The 23805-nt window shown below is 42.5% G+C and overlaps 1 protein-coding gene across 1 annotated transcript in view; it reads left to right on the top strand.

Annotated features, from left to right (window-relative positions):
• Nucleotides 1-954: 954 nt before the first annotated feature.
• Nucleotides 955-23805, top strand: part of SMU1 (SMU1 DNA replication regulator and spliceosomal factor) — a 30749-nt gene continuing 7898 nt past the window's right edge. The window contains exons 1-8 of the mRNA XM_050948269.1: nt 955-1070; nt 1422-1632; nt 2221-2373; nt 3120-3230; nt 6277-6405; nt 8163-8282; nt 10688-10804; nt 22202-22329. Coding sequence (XP_050804226.1) covers nt 1045-1070; nt 1422-1632; nt 2221-2373; nt 3120-3230; nt 6277-6405; nt 8163-8282; nt 10688-10804; nt 22202-22329 — 995 coding nt within the window. The 5' untranslated portion in view covers nt 955-1044. The remainder of the gene's footprint in view (nt 1071-1421; nt 1633-2220; nt 2374-3119; nt 3231-6276; nt 6406-8162; nt 8283-10687; nt 10805-22201; nt 22330-23805) is intronic.

Raw genomic sequence — 23805 nt, 5'->3', positions numbered from 1 at the left:
GCAGTGGGGGAGGTTTAGGTTGGATATTAAGAAAAACTATTTCACTAGGAGGGTGGTGACGCACTGGAATGGATTACCTAGGGAGGTGGTGGAATCTGCTTCCTTAGAGGTTTTTAAGGTCAGGGTTGACAAACCCCTGGTTGGGATGATTTAGTTGGCAATTGGTCCTGCTTTGAGCAGGGGGTTGGACTAGATACCTCCTGAGGTCCCTTCCAACCCTGAGATACTATGATTCTATGGCATATATCACATTGGTAGATGTGCAGGTGAAAGAGCCCCGATGATGTGGCTAGGTCATATGATGGTGTCCCTTGAATAGATTAGCTGGCAGAGTTGGCAATGGGGCTCTGTTGCAGGGATTGACTCCAATGAGAAACTGCAGACCTGGAATTAATTTGCAAACTGGACACCATCAAATTAGGCCTGAATAAAGACTGGGAGTAGCTGGGTCACTACATAAATTTTCCCTCTGTTGACAGTCACCCCTTCTTGTCAAGTGTTGAGAATAGGCCGCACTGACCCCCCTTGGTAAGGCAAGGCCCGGCCCATCTCTTCACGTGCTGTGGATTTAGAGCACCCTACTGCAGCTTCCACGGCACGCACCTGGCGGCTCACGGGGGCGCGGGACGCGCTCGGCCGGTCACGTGAGGGGGCCCATTAGGTTTCTTTTTTCCTTCACCTCAGATTTAAATGTTTAATAGTCGCTGGTGGCGGTTTTTTTTTTATTTTTTTTTTTTTCAATTTCCCGTCGCCCGCCGTGATTGGGTAACGCTCTCATTGTGCGCATGCGCAGTAAAGAAACCGCCGGCCTGGGCGAGTGCCCATTGCACGGCACTGACCGCGTCTGCCTTTTGCGCTTGCGTAATACGCACACAGCGGGAGAGCGCGCGCTCCGCCTGTCTGCCCCGGCTTCTGTTTTGCGCATGCGTGCTGAGCAGTGAGTGACTCGTCCTGGCCCACCCACGGAAGTGGGGCTGCGCGAGGCCGGAAGTGACGCGTGTTGTGCTGTCCGGTGGGAGCTGAGGGGGTCCTGGGCGCTCCAAGATGTCGATAGAAATCGAGTCCTCGGAGTGAGAGCGGAGCGGGGGGGGTGACCGGGGGTCCTGGGTTGGGGGGTGGCCGCGGCCTTGTTCCCGGCGGGTCCCGAGTGGGGGGTGGCCGCGGCCCTGTCCCCGGCGGTTCACGAGTGGGGGGTGGCCCCGTGCCCGTTCGTCCCTGGGTTGGTGCGAAGGGTGGCTCCGGCTCTGTTCCCGTTCCCGGGGGTTCCTGGGTTGCAGGGGGTGACCGCGGCCCCGTTCCCGGGCAGGGAGTGTGATTCTGGGCCCGTGCCTGGGGGTATCGGGTTGGGGGGTGACCCTGCGCCTGTTCCCCGAGGCCTGTTTGATCCTGAGAGCTGTCTGTCCCCGTGCCTCCCCCCGCAGTGTGATCCGGCTCATCATGCAGTACCTGAAGGAGAACAGCCTTCACCGTGCACTGGCCACCCTCCAGGAGGAGACCACCGTGTCCCTCAACACTGTGGACAGCATTGAGAGCTTCGTGGCTGATATCAACAGTGGGCACTGGGACACAGTGCTGCAGGCCATACAGTCCCTCAAGCTGCCGGACAAGACCCTGATCGACCTCTATGAACAGGTGGATGTGTCACTGACACAGTACCAGCCACACATCCCATTGTGCATTTACGGTCACCACTTTGCTGCCATTAACCACAAACTGAAAGCTATCAGAATGTCACAAGGAAAAATCATAGGCTGGTTTTGGGTGATCTGGGCCAGAATGCTTGCTGTGCACCATTGGATGAATGCTACTGAGGGAAAAACTTGGGTTGTGGGGAAGAAACAAATTGCGCATCTAATTGTCAAGATCTTTCTTCCCCCTGTGATGTACTGCTCAAATCTTAAAAGCATTGGTTTGTAGAATTACTTTATAGATAGGAAGTTCAGCTTTGGATGTGTGTCAAATACATGCCTTCAGTATCAATAGTGAACAAATGATCCTTGACATTTGACGTGGAAAATATTTCTTGCATCTATATATAAAATTCTATCTCCATTTTTAAAAACAAATTTATTCAAAGCAAGGAGAAACAGCTTGTGAATAATTTATTTTTTAGATCATATTCACACTTTGCAGTAATAAATACTATCCCATTGTTTAACTGTTAACATAAGAGTTGTATTTTATCTTGTGGATACTGACTATATTTCTTTGTTACTCCAGGTTGTTCTTGAATTAATAGAGCTCCGTGAGCTGGGTGCTGCCAGATCTCTCCTAAGGCAAACTGACCCTATGATCATGTTAAAACAAACTCAGCCAGAGAGATACATTCACCTTGAGAATCTCCTGGCTAGGTCCTACTTTGACCCTCGCGAGGTAAGTTGTATTTGTGGAATTTTTTTTTTAAAGTTATAGTTATATGACTTGGAGAATTTGTAATTAATGTAACTGTTTTGCATGGCACACTTATTAATGAAAAGTTTACTCTGTTTGTATTTTTTTCCCTTCCTGTTTTTTCTCTGTAAGCCGTCCCCATCTCTCAAACTCTGTATTTGTGGTTTCAGTATTGTTGTTTTTATTCTGTTATGATACTGCAGTTTTTAATGTTTTTTTGCCATTTTTATTAAGCACTTCATGAATACATCCTTTTTTAAGATTCACAAGTGGTTAAAACACTGGATTGAGACTCAGGCAATCATAGTCCAGTTTTTATTTCTGCCACATCCTTCTGGTGTGATCTTGGGCAAGTCACCTAACCCCTCTGTGCCTTATTTTCCCATCTTTAAAAAGCTGGAAACAATACTTGTCCACTCTTGTAGATCTGAAGATGCTTTATATATAAAAAAAGTTATAAAATTGCCAGGTATTGTCTATAATATATTTGTTTTAGACTGGGTTTGTTTAAATCTAAACTTAATCCCTTTCTTCAGGTGTGTTTTGCATCTCGAATTTTCTTTGGCCACTCAAATTGTCTTTTTTTTTCTTCTTTTTTTTTTTTATATTTGCTTCGCTCCTTGGCTCCTTAAACACTTGTAGTCATATCTTATTTTTAGTCAAAGTGACACTGGTCTATGACAAAATTTGTGCAGGAAATGATAATTTCACATGTATCTTCTTCATAGGCATACCCAGATGGCAGCAGCAAAGAGAAACGGAGAGCTGCTATTGCACAAGCTTTAGCTGGAGAAGTCAGTGTAGTACCTCCATCGCGTCTTATGGCATTGTTGGGGCAGGTAATTTTTGAAGAAAATATATTTACTAACTATACCAATTTGTTTCTAGACTTTTAATGTACGAGACTGAAATTTGGGTGGCCTATTCCTAAGGTCTGCCACAGTAGAATCACATTCATCTTACACTTTATAAATAGCACACGCAAATAAGTCTCTTCCCTCTTCACATCAACATTTTTCACTAGGAGGGTGGTGAAGCACTGGAATGGGTTACCTAGGGAGGTGGTGGAATCTCCTTCCTTAGAGGATTTTTAAGGTCAGGCTTGTCAAAGCCCTGGCTGGGATGATTTAATTGGGGATTGGTCCTGCTTTGAGCAGGGGGTTGGACTAGATGACCTCTTGAGGTCCCTTTCAACCCTGAGATACTATGATTCTATTTAATAACTATAGTAAGAGGTCATGTTCCTAAAATTGATGTTTGTAGTTTAGGGGGTTTTTTGTTTGTGTTTTATAAAATAGGCTGCAAAATACTTACTGGTATTAATAGATGATAATAAAGCTAAAATAAGCTATTCAAATAAATTACATTTCATGAGATTTTGTCCCTACTTTTTAAATTGATTATTCCTTTTCAAAACTCAGTGACTTGCAATGGACTTCCTGGTGAGTGTGAACTAATAAAGTTCTACTGTAACTTTTTTCATTGCTTAAACTTTATTTAAAATAAATTAAAGAAAGAGATCTTGGAATCATTGTAAATAGTTCTCTGAAAATATCTATTCAATGTGCAGTGGCAGTCAATAAAGCTAACAGAATATTAGGCATCATTAGGAAAGGGATAGATAATAAGACTGAAAATATCACAAGCCTCTATATAAATCCATGGTATGCCCCCATCTTGATTACTGTGTGCAGATCTGGTCACCCCATCTCAAAAAAGGTATATTGGAAATGGAAAAGGTAGCTTGGAAAAGAGACAACTAAGAGGGGAATATGATAGAGGTCCATAAAATCTTAACTGGTGTGGAGAAAGTGAATAAGGAAATGTTATTTACTTCTTCACATAACACAAAAACTAGAGGTCATCCAATCAAATTAATAGGAAGCAGGTTTAAAACAAACAATAGGAAGTACAGTAACTCCTCACTGAACGTCGTCCTGGTTAACCTTGTTTCATTGTTATGTGACTGATCAGTTAGAGAACATGTTGATTTAAAGTTGTGCCAATGCTCCCTTATAACGTTGTTTGGCAGCCGCCTGCTTTGTCCGCTGCTTGCAGAAAGAGCAGCCCATTGGAGCTAGTTGGTGGGGGCTTGGAACCAGGGTGAACTGGCAGCCCCCGCATCAGCTCCCCTAAGTTCCCTGTGTGGCAGCAGCCCTGCAGACTATCCCCGAGCAGTTCAGATATCCTTCCCCTACTGCCGTGTGCTGCTCCAGCCCTCTGCCTTGGAGCTGCTCCCAGAAGCTTTCTGCTTGCTGTGCAAGGGATCGGGGGGAAGAGGAATGCTAATGTTAGGGTTTCCTGCTCCTGTACCCTATCTCTGTAGAGCGGGGTGAACAGGACAGGGCTCAGGACGAAGGGAGCTTGCTAGCAGCGGCTGCTGTCTTAACTTGCTTTAAAAGGCAGTATACTCAGAGTGGGGTCAGTGTACTTAAAGGGGCAATGAGTGTCTCTCTCTGTTTCACACACACAGTGTGCGTCTGTCTCTCTCACATACATGCGCACACACACCCTGGTACTTTGGAAAGTGGAGGGAGTGGTGTGATCCAGTGGGATAGCATGGGTTCATCATCACACTGCCATGTGCTGCCTTGTAGAGTGTGAGGCTACATAAGCAACAATGTGTTTAAACCTTGATGGTTCAGCCGAGTGCTAGTTCATCACTTAGCAGTGAGGCATTCCCTGGGAAATATCCCAGCCCTTACTCCACCACCTCAACCAAACTTCACAAGCATCATTACTTTAAGTTGTTTGTTTAAAACTTATACTCTGTGTGTGTGTGTGTGTGTGTGTGTGTGTGTGTGTGTGTGTGTGTGTGTGTACATGTACGTATATATATATATAGAGAGAGAGTGTCTTGAGAAATTTTTTTTCCCTGGAATATCCCCCCTCTCCCCTCATTTACATTAATTCTTATGGGGAAATTGGATTCGCGTAACATTGTTTTGCTTAAAGTAGCATTTTTCAAGAACATAACTACGCCATTAAGCGAGGAGTTACAGTACTACTTCACACAATGCCCATGTCATCCTGTGGAACTCCTTGCCAGAGGATGTTGTGAAAGCCAAAACTATAATAGGATTCAAAAAAGAACTAGAGAAGTTCATGGAGAATAGGTCCATCAATGGCTACTAGCTAGAATGGTCAGGTATGCAACACCATGCTCTGAGTGTCCCTAGCCTCTGTTTGCCAAAAATTGGGAGTGGATTACAGGGGATGGATTGCCTGTTCTGTTCATTCCCTCTGAAGCACCTGGTATTGGCCACTGTTGGAAGACAGGATAGTGGGTTAGATGGACCACTGGTCAGACCCATGTGGGTGTTCTTATGTTCCCATATATATTGATTTGAAATAAGTATTATGTCTTGTGTTGGGAAAATGATGATTCTAGTGTAGTGGCTGTGTAGGACTTTAGAATAAAGTAAATTTTATTCTTCTATCTGTTCACAAAAACACTATCAAAGAAAGGTCCTTTACTTTTATATGTAAATAGTTCTTTGCCAGCTCATTCAGAATTAACTACTAAATGTGTGCAACTTCATATTTTTCTCATCCTTTATAAATAAAGTACTGAAAGGAAAACAGTTAGGGAGGGCCTGCAGCTATTCTCACTTGCTAGGAACACTTGGAAATAACAAAGATATGCTCAAATCTTTGCACTGGTTTCCAGAGTTCTGGCAACAGCATTGCTTTGAGTAACTAATCTGAAAAATCTTAGAGTGGCCACTCAGTTCAAAAGTAGAAGTGCTAAGTTTATTGAAGATTTCTAGGAAAATCTTGCTATACTGAGGAATTTGGTGTAACACAGCCCCTCCTCAGAGCTTACTGACTGAGCTTACTTCATGAAAAGAATCTCTAACTAGAATCATTTTGGCTTCTCATAAGGCACTGAAATGGCAGCAGCACCAGGGACTGCTTCCTCCAGGGATGACAATTGATTTGTTCAGAGGTAAAGCAGCCGTGAAAGATGTAGAAGAAGAGAAGTTCCCCACACAGCTGAGCAGACACATTAAGGTAGAATTCTACTAACTTTTTTCTATATAATGCTTGGTCATACTTGCTATAGTTACCTTAAGGCAAGACTTTCATTTTAACTCCCAGTCTTCACATGCTCATAGCTTTTTGAAAATTTATCCTTTTTACTTAAATGTTTCCATGCCTGGTCTTGGCCCAGAAGTACATTTTTGGAAGGTTTGATGAAAACTCCAGTGAAGGATGGGGGAATGCTAATTACATTTCAGGAAAATATAGATGTTTTTCCAATTTTAGCTGGTTTTGAATTTTAAAAGCTGTTGTGTTCCGGTTGATTAAGGCTCTCATTATCTATAGGAAAAAAATTATTCTTAAAAATTTGGTTTTGTGCATGTATGTTGGTAACGTCCATTAATCATGGGAACTTTGATACTCAGTGCCGCACTAAATTAATATTGTTGTAACTAATATCTTTGTAGAAAGCTTTCAGCAACAACAACAAAAAGCTTTTCATACAGATTTCAATACATCAAAAAATTCTGCTCTGAAATTTCTGTGCACCTGCAAAGCTTGATTTACGGCAGACAGCTTTTCTGTTGTGGAGTTTCCAGGGTTTATAGGTGAACTCCATAAGCCCAGTAGTTCCAGTTCATGCTCAGTAGCTCTGCCAGTTTTCAGAACAAGCAGCTTGCAGAGATGGTAAACAGAAAATGTGGTTTACAGGGGTGTCTGTGTCAGTGACCTGGATGTAAGCAGTCATGTCTAGTGGTTGGAGCAGGAATCGATACCCAGAAATCGGAACCCAGGGTCAGAGGCTAAGCTGAGGATCAGAACCGGGTTAGCTGGAGTGAGGCAGGAGCAGGATTAGGACTAAGCAGGTGCAGGAGCTATTGCAGCCCTGGTCAAATGCTTAGAGCAGCTGGCGAACTGCTACTGCTACTGTGCTTAAGAGCCAGTCTGCTGACTTTGGCTGCACCACCTGGTTGGTAGGAAATCAGGCAGCCTACTATAGGCAAGCTGCACTCAGTAGGTTGCCTGGAAACTGGCTCTGCTGCTTGCTTGTGTTGGTATATTTCTACCAACCACTATATTCACTTATTTGTAATTGCTAGAATAAATCAAAATTTTCATCAAACTTTTTTGACAAAAACTGCTTTTTCAATCATAGTGAACATATTGTGGAAAAAAATAATTTTGGTTTAAATTTTGTATTATGACAAATTTTGAAATGAAAAATTTTGTTATACTTCTGAGGAGGAGAAAACCTTTTTCACTCTTGTACTTCCGTACCCCCTTTTTTCTAATATGGGGGCAGGAGGGGAAGTGAAAAGTGGCTTTTTCCTCTCTGAATTTTTTTCATGTAACAAGTAACAATTCAAACAAAACAATTTTTCTTCTGATTTTTTTTTTCAGCTGTATTAATTAAGGTTAGTTATGTTTGTTAAATAGACATTGTAAAGGTCTCAGTTGACATCCATGATTGCAGAACTTAATGAAAACTAACCTGACTATTTTTGAAAGCATAGGCTGGCATAGAAGTAAAGCAGCTGCATAAATAATTCTTGATCAAGGAGGAGTGGTTGGTTGTTTTTTTTTTTTGTTTGTTTGGTTGGTTGGTTGGTTGGTTTTTTGGTTTAGTAGGCAGCCCAGTAGAGCTGGCAGCTGTTTTCCACCACAAACTTAAAATAAATTAACCTTTAGCCCTGGAATATATCATATACTGGCACCAAAGAGTTAACTTGATTTAAAATGAAACTGACCTCATATTAAAACCTTATTTTTATTTCGTTTGAAAACAGTTTGGCCAGAAGTCACACGTGGAATGTGCTAGGTTTTCTCCAGATGGTCAATATCTGGTAACAGGCTCTGTGGATGGATTCATTGAAGTGTGGAATTTCACTACTGGAAAGATCAGGAAGGTAAATTAGTTCTGGATTCATTTACTGGGAAATGGATTGATTGGTGGTTAGAGAGTGCATTTTTCAACTCTGAAACCAGGTTTCAAATCCAGATGAATCTGACTAAAATGAGTTTGGAGAGGAAGGCTTGTCCCAGGTGCTGGCCTGGGAGGTGCAGATATAGGATCAGTTCTGTGCTCTGCCACAGACACCCCGTGTGACCTTGGACAAGTCACTTAATCTCTCTGTGCCTTAGTTCCCCATCTGCAAAATGGGAATAAAAGCACTGCCCTGCTTCACAGAGGTATTTGAGGATGAGAATATTAAATTGTGAAGTGCTCAGATACTATGGTAAAGGGGCCATATAACGTACCCTTAATAGACATATATAAAAATAATAATTGCAAAACCACTACATGGTTTCTTGTACTTAGCAGACTCATCTGGATAAATACTTGGGGTATGAGCTGCTAAGGAGACTAACCAGTTGCCAGAGTGATCAGTCCTGTAGGCTGGTGCCACTGATTGAACAGAGCTGAGCATGTAAGGTTGAAAACAGGCATGAATCCACCCAATTCTTGGTTTTATTTATGAATTTTAAAAAAAGAATTATTGTCACTTATAGTTTCTGGTCATATACATATGACATAATAAAACAGCTAGGGTGGAGCAGATGGGGTCCAAGTTATCGAGTTCTAGGGTACCAGGAAGCTTTCCTCCTGAGTTTCTGGATTTGGGCCTTTCTTCATTTGGTTTTTGGTACCTTCCCATAATTCATATTCATTAGCTTTCATCCAATCAACATGAAGATAATGCTTATATAACCCATATACTACGCATGGGCAGGCTTCATTTATCTAAGGTTTGCTGTCCCCTCTTTTTTCGTGTCTTCATGTCACCTGATACTTTTTCCCAAAATAGGGACTTTTTAGCATTACATTTTGTATATTTTATTGTACCAATGAACTTTCTCTTATGTACGTCCTCCAATATGATACATTCCATGAACTGAACATCACCTTTGTCTTGTCAGCTGTAAGACTCATTTAAGCAAGTCTACATAAGAGAAATTGGAAGACAACACTCTTATCAAGTAAAGACTAGGCAAAAGCCTTAGCATAAGTATTACTGTGGCCTATCCAAACTCATTCACTATACATAGTTTAATGTTAATAATTTATGATTAATATAATATAGCCCTTATTTTTGCCATTTAGCAGTTTTTCATCTTTGGATATGGTTCACAACATGTGTATCATCCTAAATTATTCATTAACATAACCTTTATTTTTGTTATTTGAGTAGAATAGCTATGGAGAACGACATGCCCTGCTATCAGAATATTCTCATCTTTTTCAAACTTGGATTTCCAGGGGACTTTTTGCTCAAAGTTTAGCACCACACTTGTAAATCATTAAAAAGCCTTGTCAGTAATTTTGTCCGTTACATTTTGAGGTGCTTTATTCAGTATAGGGCGTAGGTTTGTGTTTGGTCCTCAATACTCCTCCCTCTGACACGCTTGGAAATGCAGTATTCTCAAGGGTGTCACTTATTTTACATGATGAGATAGAGTGCACATTCCAATGCTTGGGGTTTTTTTGTCTTTTTTGCCAGTCTTTAATATTTGCTGTATTTTATAACACATTATAAGCAGTGAGGTAACTATTAACACTTCTATCTGAAGAAGTGGGTTTTTGACCCACAAAAGCTTATGCCCAAATAAATCTGTTAGTCTTTAAGGTGCCACCAGACTCCTCGTTTTTGTGGATGTGGACTATCATGGCTTCCTCTCTGATATTTATTAACACTTGTATACATAACAATATTTTAAAACTAAATGCTCCAACCAGGTGGTACCCAATTGTGTGTGTTTGATCCCATCATCTAATTGGTTTTAATATTTGTTTTATGTGATTATTTGCTGTGTTTTAATTTTTTTATATTAACTAATTGCTTTGTATTTTGCGGTGATGAAGAATTTAGGTATATATTTAATTTAGCGATGGGTACTGTAAAGTTTGGAAGCAGCCTCAGAACCAAAGCTTGGTTGACTTGTTATTACTGCTGGTTCAACAAATTTGGGTATAGGTATGATTTTGACTGATTCAATCATAGTTTTGAATTTAGAAGTAAAACATCTGTTGGGCTGATTAATTGGGGATTCTTTCCCTCCATAATTGTATTTTAGTTATTATGTGACCTCACAGTATTCTCCATTCCCCACATATGTGGCACAGGTTTGTTGTTCAAATTGCGGGTGCCAGATGGAATGTGGCCTGTTCAATGTTCGTGAACATAATATGCCACTTACAGTTATGAACTGTATTCTTCCGTGAATGGATAGCAATTAGCTATTGCTGTTTAGTTTTAGTTCTCTTTTATCCTCCATTGCTGTGACTGACATATCTTCTTGCTGTTTCATTTAGGATCTGAAATACCAGGCACAAGATAACTTTATGATGATGGATGATGCAGTTCTGTGCATGTGTTTCAGTAGAGACACAGAAATGTTAGCAACTGGAGCACAAGATGGGAAGATCAAGGTACAAGTTTTAGGACATAGAAACTGTTAGGAAGTGCAGAAAGATTAGGCTAAATAAAATGTACACATTGCACCCTTTAAATTTGAGGAGTGTGAGGTGGAAGAAGGGCTAATACTCAGTTCCTATGGTTAATTTCCCCATGCACTGAAAACAATTTTCTTGCTATAATTTCATATTCTCCAGTCTTAAAGTTGGCCTACAAAGGTACTCTTTAACACACTTTTTTGGGTTATAGTATTGTGCCTGTCTTGAGAAGGGAATTGCTTTTACACTCAGGGAGTTGTGGGTTTTGTGCCCTGTGATCTTGTTACACAAGGCAACTAAATATATAATTATACAAGCTAGTGGTCTGTAAAGGTCAACTTGTCTTGTTAGTTTGGGAAATTTTTCAAATCATATCCTCTAAAAAAGGAGATGTGTATGCATGTTCAATAACTACTGTCCTTTAGACTTGCACAAGGCATTTAGTATATGCAGTGCATGCTGTATGGTAGCTTCAGATATGAACAAGTGTAATGTCTCTATTTGTGTATCTAACACTCTGGCTTTGAGATACTCCCACTGTGATCCTCTAGAACCGTGATTCTCAATCTGACACCTCTGGGGAGTTACCATCTGGATGGAGTGCAAGCTCACTCCTGGAAGACTTGTGTCATGTTTCAGGTCAACTGAACCTCTGTTCGTTCTCTATGGTTCACCAAGGGCACCCACTTTCAAGGTTCTGGCTCCCCAGCTGTCACTCTTTTGGGTGGAGATGTGTGTCTCACTCCTTCCTGAGCTGGGAATTTTCATGCTGCACAGGTCCCTGTCTACACTGAATTTTCCAGCAAGTCAGACTGCTTAAGCAGGTCTACTTTTCTTTCTCCTCATAGGCTGTAACATTGCCCATAGTTATAAAGTACCACACAGCTCTTCCCAAGCAAGCACGCTTATTCCAAAGGTGAAAGCGTTACTGGGAAAACGTACTAAAACAATAAAAGTCACCACAATGCCAACAAGGTAGGAGTCAGTCCTTCACTACCCACCAAGGGGTTTTACTGTGGTTACCAGTTCATAACTGTCTTGGCTCAGAACAAGCACCCTCATGAATAAATCAGCCGATCCTTTTTTGGCTGGGGTCTTTGTTCTAGAGATTCTGGGAGCAGGTAATCAGTAGCCAATGGAAAAGGCTGAGGCTTTGCTTAACCGGTTTAGAGGGTTACATTTGCATTCACCTCCTAGATATTTCCTAGGAAACCCACTTAACCAAAAATCTATTTGTATCTGGCACATTCTTTAAACAAGTCCTTTGAAGCTGATACCACTTCCTGGTGTTTACTTTAGTCATGTCTGCCCGCAGAGAGGTTCTATACAATCCAACAATGATACATGGACATCTGCATTTTGAATACAGTGAACCCCAGTGATACTTAAGCTTGATTTAAAACGGTTTAACTTCATTCAGTGAGGGTTGTGCAGGACATTGCAGTGTCTGTCACAACTTGTACTCTAGTCTTTCTTTAGTTTATTTCATGAGTTTCCTCCCACCCCAGGTCTCTCCCTCTCAGTGTGCTAATTAGTAAAACAGTTTAGAGCATCATTAAGTAGTTGGGATCCAACATGTAGGTTGTGTGTTAACTTAGAAAAACGACAACCTAATGGGAATGTTTTCGTGCCGTTTGTTAAATGGCAGGGAAAGCAGATGGTTGGTTGTATGCCCTGCAGCATTTGAAACCCTGCCATGGCAGAGCATACTGTTAATGCATGAGTACCCGAAAGTAACTAGAAACACACATGAAATTAGCCTGTCTTCATTGTCTTAATATGAATAGTCAGAAGTGTAAACAGCATAAATGATGGAAAACAGAACTCATCTGTTAATCGGTGTTAACGCAAATGAGGGGTTTTGAGTGACATTTAACCTCTAAAGGGAAAAGAAAGGATAGCTCCCAGGTGAACATTTATTTTTTGTTCCAAATCAGTGGCCTGTTGTTCCTTTCTGGAGGAGGAAGGGGTGGAAAGTCTTTTACAGCTTTAGACCAGGCAGCCCTCTGCCCTAGTAGCAGCCCCGTTGCTGACAGGTGCAATCCTTCTTGTCTAGCTAATGTCCTGATAGGAGTGCTATGGCCATCGGTGTTCGGCACCAGGAAGAGCTGCCGGGACAGATGAGTTCAGGCACACTAAAACCAAACCCAGATAACCTAGTCTCAAGTGGGAAACAGCTTCTACTTTGGAGATCAGCTTGATGGCATGTCACGCATACAAGGGAAGGGGAAACTGATGTGCAGTAGATAAGAACATAAGAACAGCCACACTGGCTCAGACCAAAGATCCATCTAGCCCAGTATCCTGTCTTCCGACAGTGGCCAATGCCAGGTGCTTCAGAGGGAATGAACAGAACCGACAATTATCAAGTGATCCATCCCCTGTTGCCCATTCCCAGGTTCGGGCAAACAGAGGCTAGGGACACCTGTATATCTGTACTGCATTCTCTTCTTGATGCCTTCTCTGCAGTGCACTGAGCTTCTCATATGGTTCTGAGCACTATGCCATTCATTCCTATTCAAATCAATGGGAGTTACATGCACACATTAGTTAAGGATGTACCCCCAATGAGAATGGGCCCTCCCTAGCCTCTTGTCACTCTTGTCCACGTGCTTGTTGACCACTCTACTAATTCTCGTTGATCGATGAGGCATGATTTCCCTTTACAAAAACCATGTTGTCTCTTCCCCAACAAATCTGTGTGTTCATCTGTGTCTGACAATTCTGTTCTTTACTATAGTTTCAACCAATTTGCCTGGTACTAAAGTGAGGCTTACAGGCCTGTGATTGCAGGGATCACCTGTGGAGCCTTTTTTAAAAATTGGCATCACATTAGCTATTGCCCAGTCATCTGGTACAGAAGCTTATTTCAATGATAGATTATATACTGCGGTTAGATGTTTGTAGGGGAAAGTCATAGTTGCTGGGTTGATTGGAATCTTTCAGATCAGCCAGTCACTTTCAAAAGAGAGTTGTGGTGAAGATGTTGGTAGTCTGGGGTAAATCACTGCAATGGACAGTAGCTACCTATGTGATGAGCCTGCAAACTAACATCCCCATTTCTATTGTCAGTGACACCCCTGCTCTCCCTCACAATAGTTCTGTTTTAACATGGCTTTAAATTAAAGTTGGGGTATTGGAAGGGTTTGACTTAAACGCAAAGCCAAAGGCATTGAAATTTAAGGCTTGACTCTGGGGTGGGGGGGTGCAGAAGTGGGTGGCTAACCTATCTCCTGAACCACATATAGGTCACCTGCCGTCCTTAGTCTGGCCTGTCTCTATACAGGGTTCTCTGTCCAGCACTTTGATTACCCCAAATGCTACCATATTTAGGAGTAGCAGAACTGAAGATGGTAGTTTGGGGCTAACTGAACCCTCTGTGTGGGCTCAGGTGAGAATCTGTTACTTACATAATCTGCCAAATCAGCCTCGAGGCTAAATACTCCCCATAAACTTTTAGCTTATTTGAAATCATTTGCTTTGTCTAGCACAGTCGAAACAATTCCGCTCTCCCTTCTGTTGCTGAGCAGGACTGGAACAAGCAGATTGCGTGTAGGCTGGCTTTCCCCATTAGGATGCATGTTGAATAATACATAAACTGTGTTATGAAGCAATTAGGGCTGCTGCTGGTATACCTAATACAAAACCACAAAAACAAGGCAGTGAAAAGTTAAGCCACCTAACAGTCTAGACCCTTTATTCCTCCACTCACAGGCATCAGAGTGGATTTGATTTAAATCATGATTTAAATCACTAGTCAGGAAGACTCAATTTAATCATGGTTTTCTACATAAAAGTGCATTCGTGTTGGTTATTATAACCTTAATACATAGTCTTCACAACTCAGAGATAGATATAGGTTTCATTTTTAGCAGGTACATACTATACATTTTTAAACAGTGATTTATTTTTAAAACTTTTCAGATTAGTTTTACAGCTGTATCAGGAAATGAATGGTGGTTTGGTTATTTCATTTACCAAAGGTAATTGAAGCAGATATTTATGAAGCCATTGGGAAGTGAACGATCTTCAGTTCAACAGGTTAATCATTAATATTTGGAGGATTTTCTTGCCATGCTGTATTGGAGGAGATCACCAGACAGGCATTTAAATTGTTTTATTTAACTAAAATAACCAGAGCTTTGGAGCTGTGCTCCGGCTACAGGCAAAAACCCTAACGCTCCAGCTCCAGACTCTACTCCAAAGCCCTGAAAACAACAGTGTTAAGTATTCTGGATTTTTTTCTTCAATAGCAAACATATAATATTTTAACAAAACAAACACGTCTTTCGCTTCTCACATTTATCTCCAAACTTCTCCTTGTCCAAATTCATTCCGTCCCCAATTCTATTCACTGAACTTTTTGAAACTTTGCACCTTTAGAGAGAGGTAAGGGATTAACTCTGTTTATACAAATTTGCAGAGGGACAATAGGGTTCAGGTCTGTTATTTCTCACCTCTATATATTATTTATTTATTTAAAAAACATTTTTGCTGTTAACAAGCCTGTTATCTCTGGAGACACAAATCCACAGTTTGAGAACTGTAAAACTAAGCATCTCTGATGGTATCTTCTAGACTGAGCACTGAGTCCCATTGGGTAGATAGAAAGATTAACCTCAATAATCTATACAGAAGCCTGTGGAGCCTCATAAAATTGGGTCCCTAATCCATGGACTACTGGAACTCATTTACAAAACTTTTCTTAAACATTGCATGAATATATTTTCTCATGCTATAGCCAGCTAGTCAGGCAGCGGCATAGACAGCTGCAGCGGCACAGGAGCCAGCAAACAGAGCTGTAAATGAGAGTTTCAGTGGGAGTTCTGTTCTTCTCTTCCAGCCTGTTGGAGGAGAAGGTTTTTGTATTTTGTGTATTGTATTCTGTAGTTACGTATGTGGAGGCTGGTAGGAGCAGTGTGCTGGGAGAGAAGCTGAGCCCTAATTGGGGGATGGGGCTTCTCTGCTTAGGGGTCTATAAAGGTAGCCAGTCTGGCAGCGGCATAGACAGCTGCAGCGGCACAGGAGCCAGCAAACAGAGCTGTAAACAGGAGAGTTTCAAGGGGAGTTTGTGGGGGAGACTAAGACCTAGGCAGAGGAATAGATAGGCCAGTGAAGGGAGTGGGTGGTGGTCTGCCAGTGTTCTAGTGCCTACTGGGAGTTTGTTTTGCTGTAGGTGGTGGTGGTTTGCTTCGGTTTGGACTAACAGGTTTTAGGTGGGAAGCCTATGACCGATTCAGAGGCAGCAGTGAAAGACACAATGAGGATGTGGAAGCTGCAGCATGTACATGATCCTGGAAGGGTTATCTGAAAAGAGTTTTGTCTGCATGAAGTGCTGCCTGATAGAGCTGATGGAAGAAAAGAGCCGAGGACTGGAGATGCAGGTGGAAACTCTAGTTGAGTTTAGAAGGGGGTTCGAGCAGATAATGGAGCAAAGACATGAGGCTGAAGGGAAAAGCTCAGACTTGCAGATGGAAGCAGGACCAAAGAATTCTGAGAGGAGACTGCTGGGTGAGGAAAATGGACAGTGGAAGCATGTGACTAAGAGAACCAGGCAGAGGAAAAGATGGGCCAATGAAAGAGAAATAGAGCTCAAGAACAGGTTTGCGGAGTTGGAAAATGAAGAAGGGGTGTGGCAGGTGGTTGCTAAGGTGAGAGGACAAGGAAGAAGAGAAGAGCAGCTAGTCCTATAGGAAGAGGGGAAGAGTCAATGGAGACAACACCAAATATGAGCCCAGGATGATACAGGATGAGTTGCGGAGGATTGCAAGGGACAATAGAAATCGAGAGGACTTTCAGCCAGAGGGAACAGGGAATAGATCAGAGAATCGCACCATCACCAGGAAAAGCCAGGTCTACGTGATTGGGGACTCCTTACTGAGAAGAATATACAGGCCTGTAACTAGAGCTGATCCGGAGAACAGAAGGGTGTGCCGTCTGCCAGGTGCTAAGATACAGGATGTGGACCTGAGGCTGAAAAGGATCCTAACAGGAGCGGGAAAGAATCCACTGATTGTCCTTCATGTGGGAACGAATGATACGGCTAAATTGTCACTGGAACATATCAAGGGAGACTATGCCAGACTGGGGAAGACACTTAAGGAAATCAAAGCTCAGGTGATCTTCAGTGTGATTCTGCCTGTTCCTAGAGAAGGGCAACAAAGGTGTGACAAGATTATGGCGATCAACAGATGGCTCAGGCAGTGGTGCTATAAGGAGGGCTTTGGGATGTATGGCCACTGGGAAGCATTCATGGACAGAGGACTGTTCTCTCGGGATAGACTTCACCTGAGTAAGTAGGGAAATAGACTTCTAGGATGGAGGCTGGCACAACTGATTAAGAGAGCTTTAAACTAGGAATTGGGGGGAGATGGTTGGGAGATGTCCAGGTAATCTCCACGCTGGAATTTAACATTGAGAGGGAAGAAAACAAAGTAAGAAAGAATACAACTGTGGACAGGAGAATGGACATAAGGAGGAAGGATAGTGTAGATACCAGTCTTATAAGAGATGCTGGTAGTAGACTGTCTGTGCCTAATCTGGTAGAGAATGACAGTGAGGCCAAATGGCAAAAATTAAGATGTTTGTACACTAATGCTAGGAGCCTAGGGAACAAAATGGAGGAACTGGAGCTACTGGTGCAGGAAGTAAAACTGGATATTATAGGGATAACAGAAACATAGTGGAATAGTAGTCATGACTGGAGTACAGGTGTTGAAGGCTATGTGCTGTTTAGGAAAGACAGAAATAAAGGCAAAGATGGTGAAGTAGCAATGTATATCAGTGATGAGGTTAACTGTAAAGAAATAAGAAGTGATGGAATGGATAAGACAGAGTCTGTCTGGGCAAAAATCACATTGAGGAAAAAAAGCTACTAGAGCCTCCCCTGAGATAGTGCTTGGAGTGTGCTACAGACCACCGGGATCCGATTTGATTATGGATGGAGACCTCTTTAATATTTTTAATGAAGTAAACACTAATGGGAATTGTATGATCATGGGAGACTTTAACTTCTCAGATATAGACTGGAGGACAAGTGTTAGTAGTAATAAGATTTTTCTGGATGTGATAGCTGATGGATTCCTTCACCAAGTAGTTGCTGAACCAACAAGAGGGGATGCCATTTTAGATGGGAGGGATTAGCAAGGAAAGCTACCTTATTGAGGTCAGAACATGTAGAGATGAAGTGAGAAAGGCAAAAGCCATGCAGAGTTGGACCTTGCAAAGGGAATTAAAACCAATAGTAAAAGTTTCTATAGCCATATAAAGGAGAAGAAAACAAAGAAAGAAGAAGTGAGACCGCTAAACACTGAGGATGGAATGGAGGTTAAGGATAATCTGGGCACGGCCCAATATCTAAACAAATACTTTGCCTCAGTCTTTAATGAGGAACTTAGGGATAATGGTAGGATGACAAATGGGAATGAGGATATGGAGGTAGATATTACCACATCTGAGGTAGAAGCCAAACTCGAACACCTTAATGGGACTAAATAGGGGGACCCAGATAATCTTCATCCAAGAATATTAAAGGAACTGGCACATGAAATTGCAAGCCCATTAGCAAGAATTTTTAATAAATCCGTAAACTCGGGTTGTACCGTACGACTGGAGAATTTTTAACATAGTTCCTATTTTTAAGAAAGGGAAAAAAATGTGATCCGAATAACTATAGACCTGTTAGTTTGACATCTGTAATATGCAAGGTGTTGGAAAAAATTTTGAAGGAGAAAGTAGTTAAGGACATTGAGGTCAATGGTAATTGGGACAAAATACAACATGGTTTTACGAAAGATAGATCATGCCAAACCAGCCTGGTCTCCTCCTTTGAGAAGGTAACATTTTTTAGACAAAGGAAACACAGTGGATCTCATTTACGTCGATTTCAGTAAGGCATTTCATACAGTTCTACATGGGGAGTTAGTAGTTAAATTGGAAAAGATGGGGATCAATATGAAAATTGAAAGGTGGATAAGGAACTGGTTAAAGGGGAGACTACAACGGGTCGTACTGAAGGTGAACTGTCAGGCTGGAAGGAGGTTACTAGTGGAGTTCCTCAAGGATCAGTTTTGGGACCAGTCTTATTTAATCTTTTTATTACTGACCTTGGCACAAAAAGTGGGAATGTGCTAATAAAATTTGCGGATGACACAGCTGGGAGGTATTGCTAACACAGAGAAGGACCGGGATGTCATACAGGAAGATCTGGATGACCTTGTAAACTGGAGTAATAGTAATAGGATGAAATTTAATAGTGCAAGATCATGCATTTATGGATTAATAACAAGAAATTTGGTTATAAACTGGGGACACATCAGTTGGAAGTAACAGAGGAGAAGGACCTCAGAGTCTTGGTTGATCACAGGATGACTATGAGCCGCCAATGTGATTTGACCGTTAAAAAAGCTAATGCGATTTTGGGATGCATCCGGCGAGGTATTTCCAGTAAAGATAAGGAGGTGTTAGTACCGTTATACAAGGCACTGGTGAGACCTCATGTGGAATACTGTGCAGTTCTGGTATCCCATGTTAAAGAAGGATGAATTCAAACTGGAACAGGTACAGAGAAGGGCTACTAGGATGATCCGAGAAATGGAAAACCTGTCTTATGAAAGGAGACTGAAAGAGCTTGGCTTGTTTAGCCTAACCAAAAGAAGGCTGAGGGGAGATATGATTGCTCTCTTTAAATGTATCAGATGGATAAATAACAGGGAGAGAGAGTAATTATTTAAGCTCAGTACCAATGTGGACACAAGAACAAATGGATATAAACTGGACACTAGGAAGTTTAGACTTGAAACTAGACGAAGGTTTCTAACCATTAGAGGAGTGAAGTTCTGGAACAGCCTTCCAAGGGGAGTAGTATAGGCAAAAGACACATCTGGCTTCAAGACTAAGCTTGATAAATTTATAGAGGGGTATCATGGGATAGCATTTTGTAAAAAAGGTGGCTGGCACACACCTAACCATACCACAGCAACCATCTACTGCAACCGTAGCTCTTCCCCCTTTGCTCTTGTGCACGCACCCCTTTACCTGATTAGTTTTAACCCTCCCCAAAACACTAGTACTTGGATGTTTGGTGTAATAGTGTTGGGAGAGGGTAGTTTACTAAAGAGCTGTGGAAGGCTGGTATTACTAGGAGATAGCACTACGTGGATGGTGTACAGTAGCTGTGGTATGGTAAGGTGTGGGCGTATGGCAGGAAGAGCAGAGGGTATGTACTGCTAGGTGGCTTAACTTTTCATTGTCTTACTTTTGTAGGTTTGTGTCTGGCATGGAGTTGGTGGGTGTGTATGTAGCAAGCATGGCTGCTACACAGCAAAGTTTTTTGTATATTTCCTAGGTTTTTTATATAGTTAATAAGGGAGGAGGGTTGGACTAGAGGTAGGATCAGCGGGGTGAGGCAAGTGCAACTGCAGACACTGTTTATCTGTCATCTCTTGTGTCTCTCATGCCAACAGCTGGGCACCAGCTGTAGGATCACATCTGACAGAAGTGTAACTCCTAACAGAGAAGGCCTTGTGTGCCCATGCTTGCTGCCTCCAATCGGGCTTTTGTCTGTAGTGTATAAACTTCCTATTAGAGCAAGAATAAAAGCTAAACATTTTTATTGGAAAAAAAAATCCACCACCCTACTTATTGCACAAGTTCTAGTCAGAATCCACTGCCTTTGCCAAGTATGGAGTAGATGTAGTGTGTAAGAGAGTGGTCAGCAGCTAAAAGTAGGACAGGAAAGGAAAAGCTCACCCAGAGACCAAATTTAAAGAGCTCCTATTGAAATCCTATGAAGAAAATTTCAGAAATCAGATTAATTCAGTGACACTACACACTGCCTGGCCATCTGCTTGCAGAAAATGAGGAATTTATGCTCCATTTTAAACCCATCCCTAACTGTGGAGTGCTCTCAGGTACCTCCGGAATTTGATGTATTTTAGGGTATGAAATGATATTGAAAATTTGAAAGAATTGGCCAGTCCTGGAATGGGGAGGGAAATGCAGCCAGTTTCATGGTAGATCTGTCACAGCAGAGTGCAAGGAGAAAAAGTTCTAGTGGCAGCTACTGCGCTGGGATGATTCTGAACCTGACGTTGTAATAGTTATTCACAAATATGAAATTAATCTGAAATTTCAACAGAAAAGTCATCTTCCTAACTCAGACTGGTGCAGTGGTGCAATGCCACAGTGACAGGTTCACTATATGGGGTTTGTTCTAGTTTTATATTAACCTTCAGATGTAGCCAAACTTGAAGCTGCTTTTTGTGTCTAGTAACAGAGAAGGGAAAGAGCAGGCATACCACATAACATAGAGACGCCTCGGAACTGCCTCAGCCCCAGTGGAGCTGCAGCAGGATCTGCCCCTGGCACTCCTGGGATTTGGGGGGCAGAGACTCGGGCCTGGCGGGGGAGGGGTCCCCTGTGGTGTGGGGGGAGATGGAGGTGTCAGGCAGGGAGGGGAGAAACCAGAGTTGTAGGGAGGGGAAGGTCAGCGGGACGCTCGGGGGGGTGGGGGTGTTGAACTGTCTCTGTGCAGCCAGGAAGTTCCCAGGGGAGAAGTGGCTGGCTGAGGAAGCAGAGGGGGAAGTAAATTGGATCCTTCCCCTGTATGTGACACTTGCCTCTCACCCCCGATACAAATTCTCTGTAGTTCTGCCCCTTTTCTCTCTGAGCATCTCACACGGGGCTATAAAATCTGGGGTGATTCCCCCCTTTCCCGTCAAATGATCAGCTCTCTCGTCTCCCCCGATTTCCCCCGTTCTCTCCATGAGTCTCAAACATCAATTTAAAATCTTCTCTAATGAGGGGCATTTTCCCACCCATTTTATCTGCAGTGATTTGTCCTTGTTTAGGTGGGAAATTTGTTGCTCTGAGTCATTTCCCAAAACATAGCTTCCCCTGGAATGGGGATGGGATAGCTCAGTGGTTTGAGCGTTGGCCTGCTAAACCCAGGGTTGTGAGCTAAATCCTTGAGGGGGCCATTTGGGATGTAGTTGGGGATTGGTCCTGCTTTGAGCAGGGAGTTGGACTAGATGACCTTCTGAGGTCCCTTCCAACACTGATATTCTGTGATTCCATGTTCTTGTGTGTAGCTTCCATACAGTAGACTCCTCAAATCAATCCCATCCCCTCTCCCACATCAACGAGAAACTTCATCACTCTATTTGCCAAAGTCTTGTTTGAATCATGCAGGTGCCTCTTAGATACATGTCTCACGGCGTTAAATATTTTGTGCGGGTAAAAACACCACCTCCAGTGCTATTGTAGCTTATCCTTTGATCCTGGATACTCTTCATCTTAGTCCTGGCTACCTTGTGAATTTCACTTGATTTAAGAGGAGTCCTTTTTCTAATTAGTATTTTGGATGTCCCTCAGGTATGGAAGATTCAGAGTGGGCAGTGTCTGAGGAGATTTGAACGAGCTCACAGTAAAGGTGTCACCTGCCTCAGTTTCTCTAAAGACAGCAGTCAGATTCTTAGTGCTTCTTTTGATCAGACAATCAGGTAAGTTATACATTTTGAGGGCTGTAATGTACAAGAAGCTCTAATAGAAGTTCCAAGTATTGTTTCTTCAGTCCACTTGCCTTAAACTCTTGGATGTTTTTAGCTTACATGAAAGCTAGTCCTTAATGTTTTGAACATCAGTAAAAATACTTGGCTCTTTCCTCTTGAACAAATAGTTTACATTTTTGCCCTTTCAATTTTTGTAACCTATTTTTGTGTTAACCTATTTTCATTCCAGTGTTCACAGCAGGTGCTAGCCATGATGTATTGTTTTTGTTTTTTTAAAAGCATTTCTGTTCTCAGATTCAGCCATTTCAGTACTTTTACACCTGTCATACGTCCCAGCAAGAGAGGCCAGCTGAGCACCTCTCATTGGCTTACATTCAAACTTTAGAACAACTGTTTCTGAAACTGGCTACAAGGCCAGTACTGCGACCTGATAGTCCCTGCCGATAATGAGATAGGGGCCGTTCTTCAGCACCAGTTCTGAATGAACCCAGTCGCTACCATTTGATAGCTGCTGGTGGGTTATATGTAACAGTGGTCATCTCAGTTCATTTTCCTTCTCCACAGAAAAGGGCTTCAGGCAGCTGCAGCCTGAGGAGAGTTTAAAAGGTTCTGCAGGGTCACTTGTGTCTGTCCTCCCAGCAGGAACTGCACAGAAGAAAGGTTGTGGCCATCGTGAACATGTGACATCACACCTGCCACAACTTTCTATAACCTCCCTTAGTCAGTGAGAAGCACGTTGCCAACAGAGTTCCATCCTCTCTGCTTCCAGCAGGAAGCATTGTGAGACACCCCCCCAGACAGACACCTCCAGGAAGCAGCGCAGCCGTTGAACTTCCTGGACCTGAGGACTTTAACACTGTGGCCCAAGAAGCAGCTCCTCACTTACATCTTCTAGGAATAAGGGGAGTGGAGACCTTCCCCTACTGCAGGAAGGGCTGCATCTCTCTTACCCAGTCCCAAACAGCCCAATGCCCCCATGACTGCTTTGGTTCTTGGAGCAGTGAAACTGTCCCCTTCGGAAAAGGCTTGTGCATGCAGGAGCTGGGCCTACTAGACTATGGGAACTCACTCTCATAAGGAAGAAGTGACCACAAGAACAACCTTTTTCAAAAGTAAATGGCAAATTCCCTCCTTCAGCTTAGCCTTCTCTCAAAGCTTCTACCACACGTGCGTGCTTCCACATCTCATAACTGCGCTGTAAACTAGTCACGCTAGTTTTTCTAGAGCCTGGAAATGAAAAGAGTTGTGATTTTTTTAGGTAGCTGGTGGTTGCTTAGATGCTAATGTGACTGGGGCCATGGAAGTACCTAGATTAGGGGCTGGTGTCCATGTTACCAAAAATCTTAAGCAGCAATGGAATTCTCTTGGCAGTGTTAGCTGAGAGTTTAGGCATGAACTGTCCTTTTCATGCTCAGATTACTCCCTTCAGAACAGAGTTCTAGCACATTGTACTGCTTCTGCTGCATA

This window comes from Gopherus flavomarginatus, chromosome 3 (assembly GCF_025201925.1).
Source record: "Gopherus flavomarginatus isolate rGopFla2 chromosome 3, rGopFla2.mat.asm, whole genome shotgun sequence".
NCBI lineage: Eukaryota > Metazoa > Chordata > Testudines > Testudinidae > Gopherus > Gopherus flavomarginatus.
This window is presented reverse-complemented; position numbering and strand designations above follow the sequence as displayed.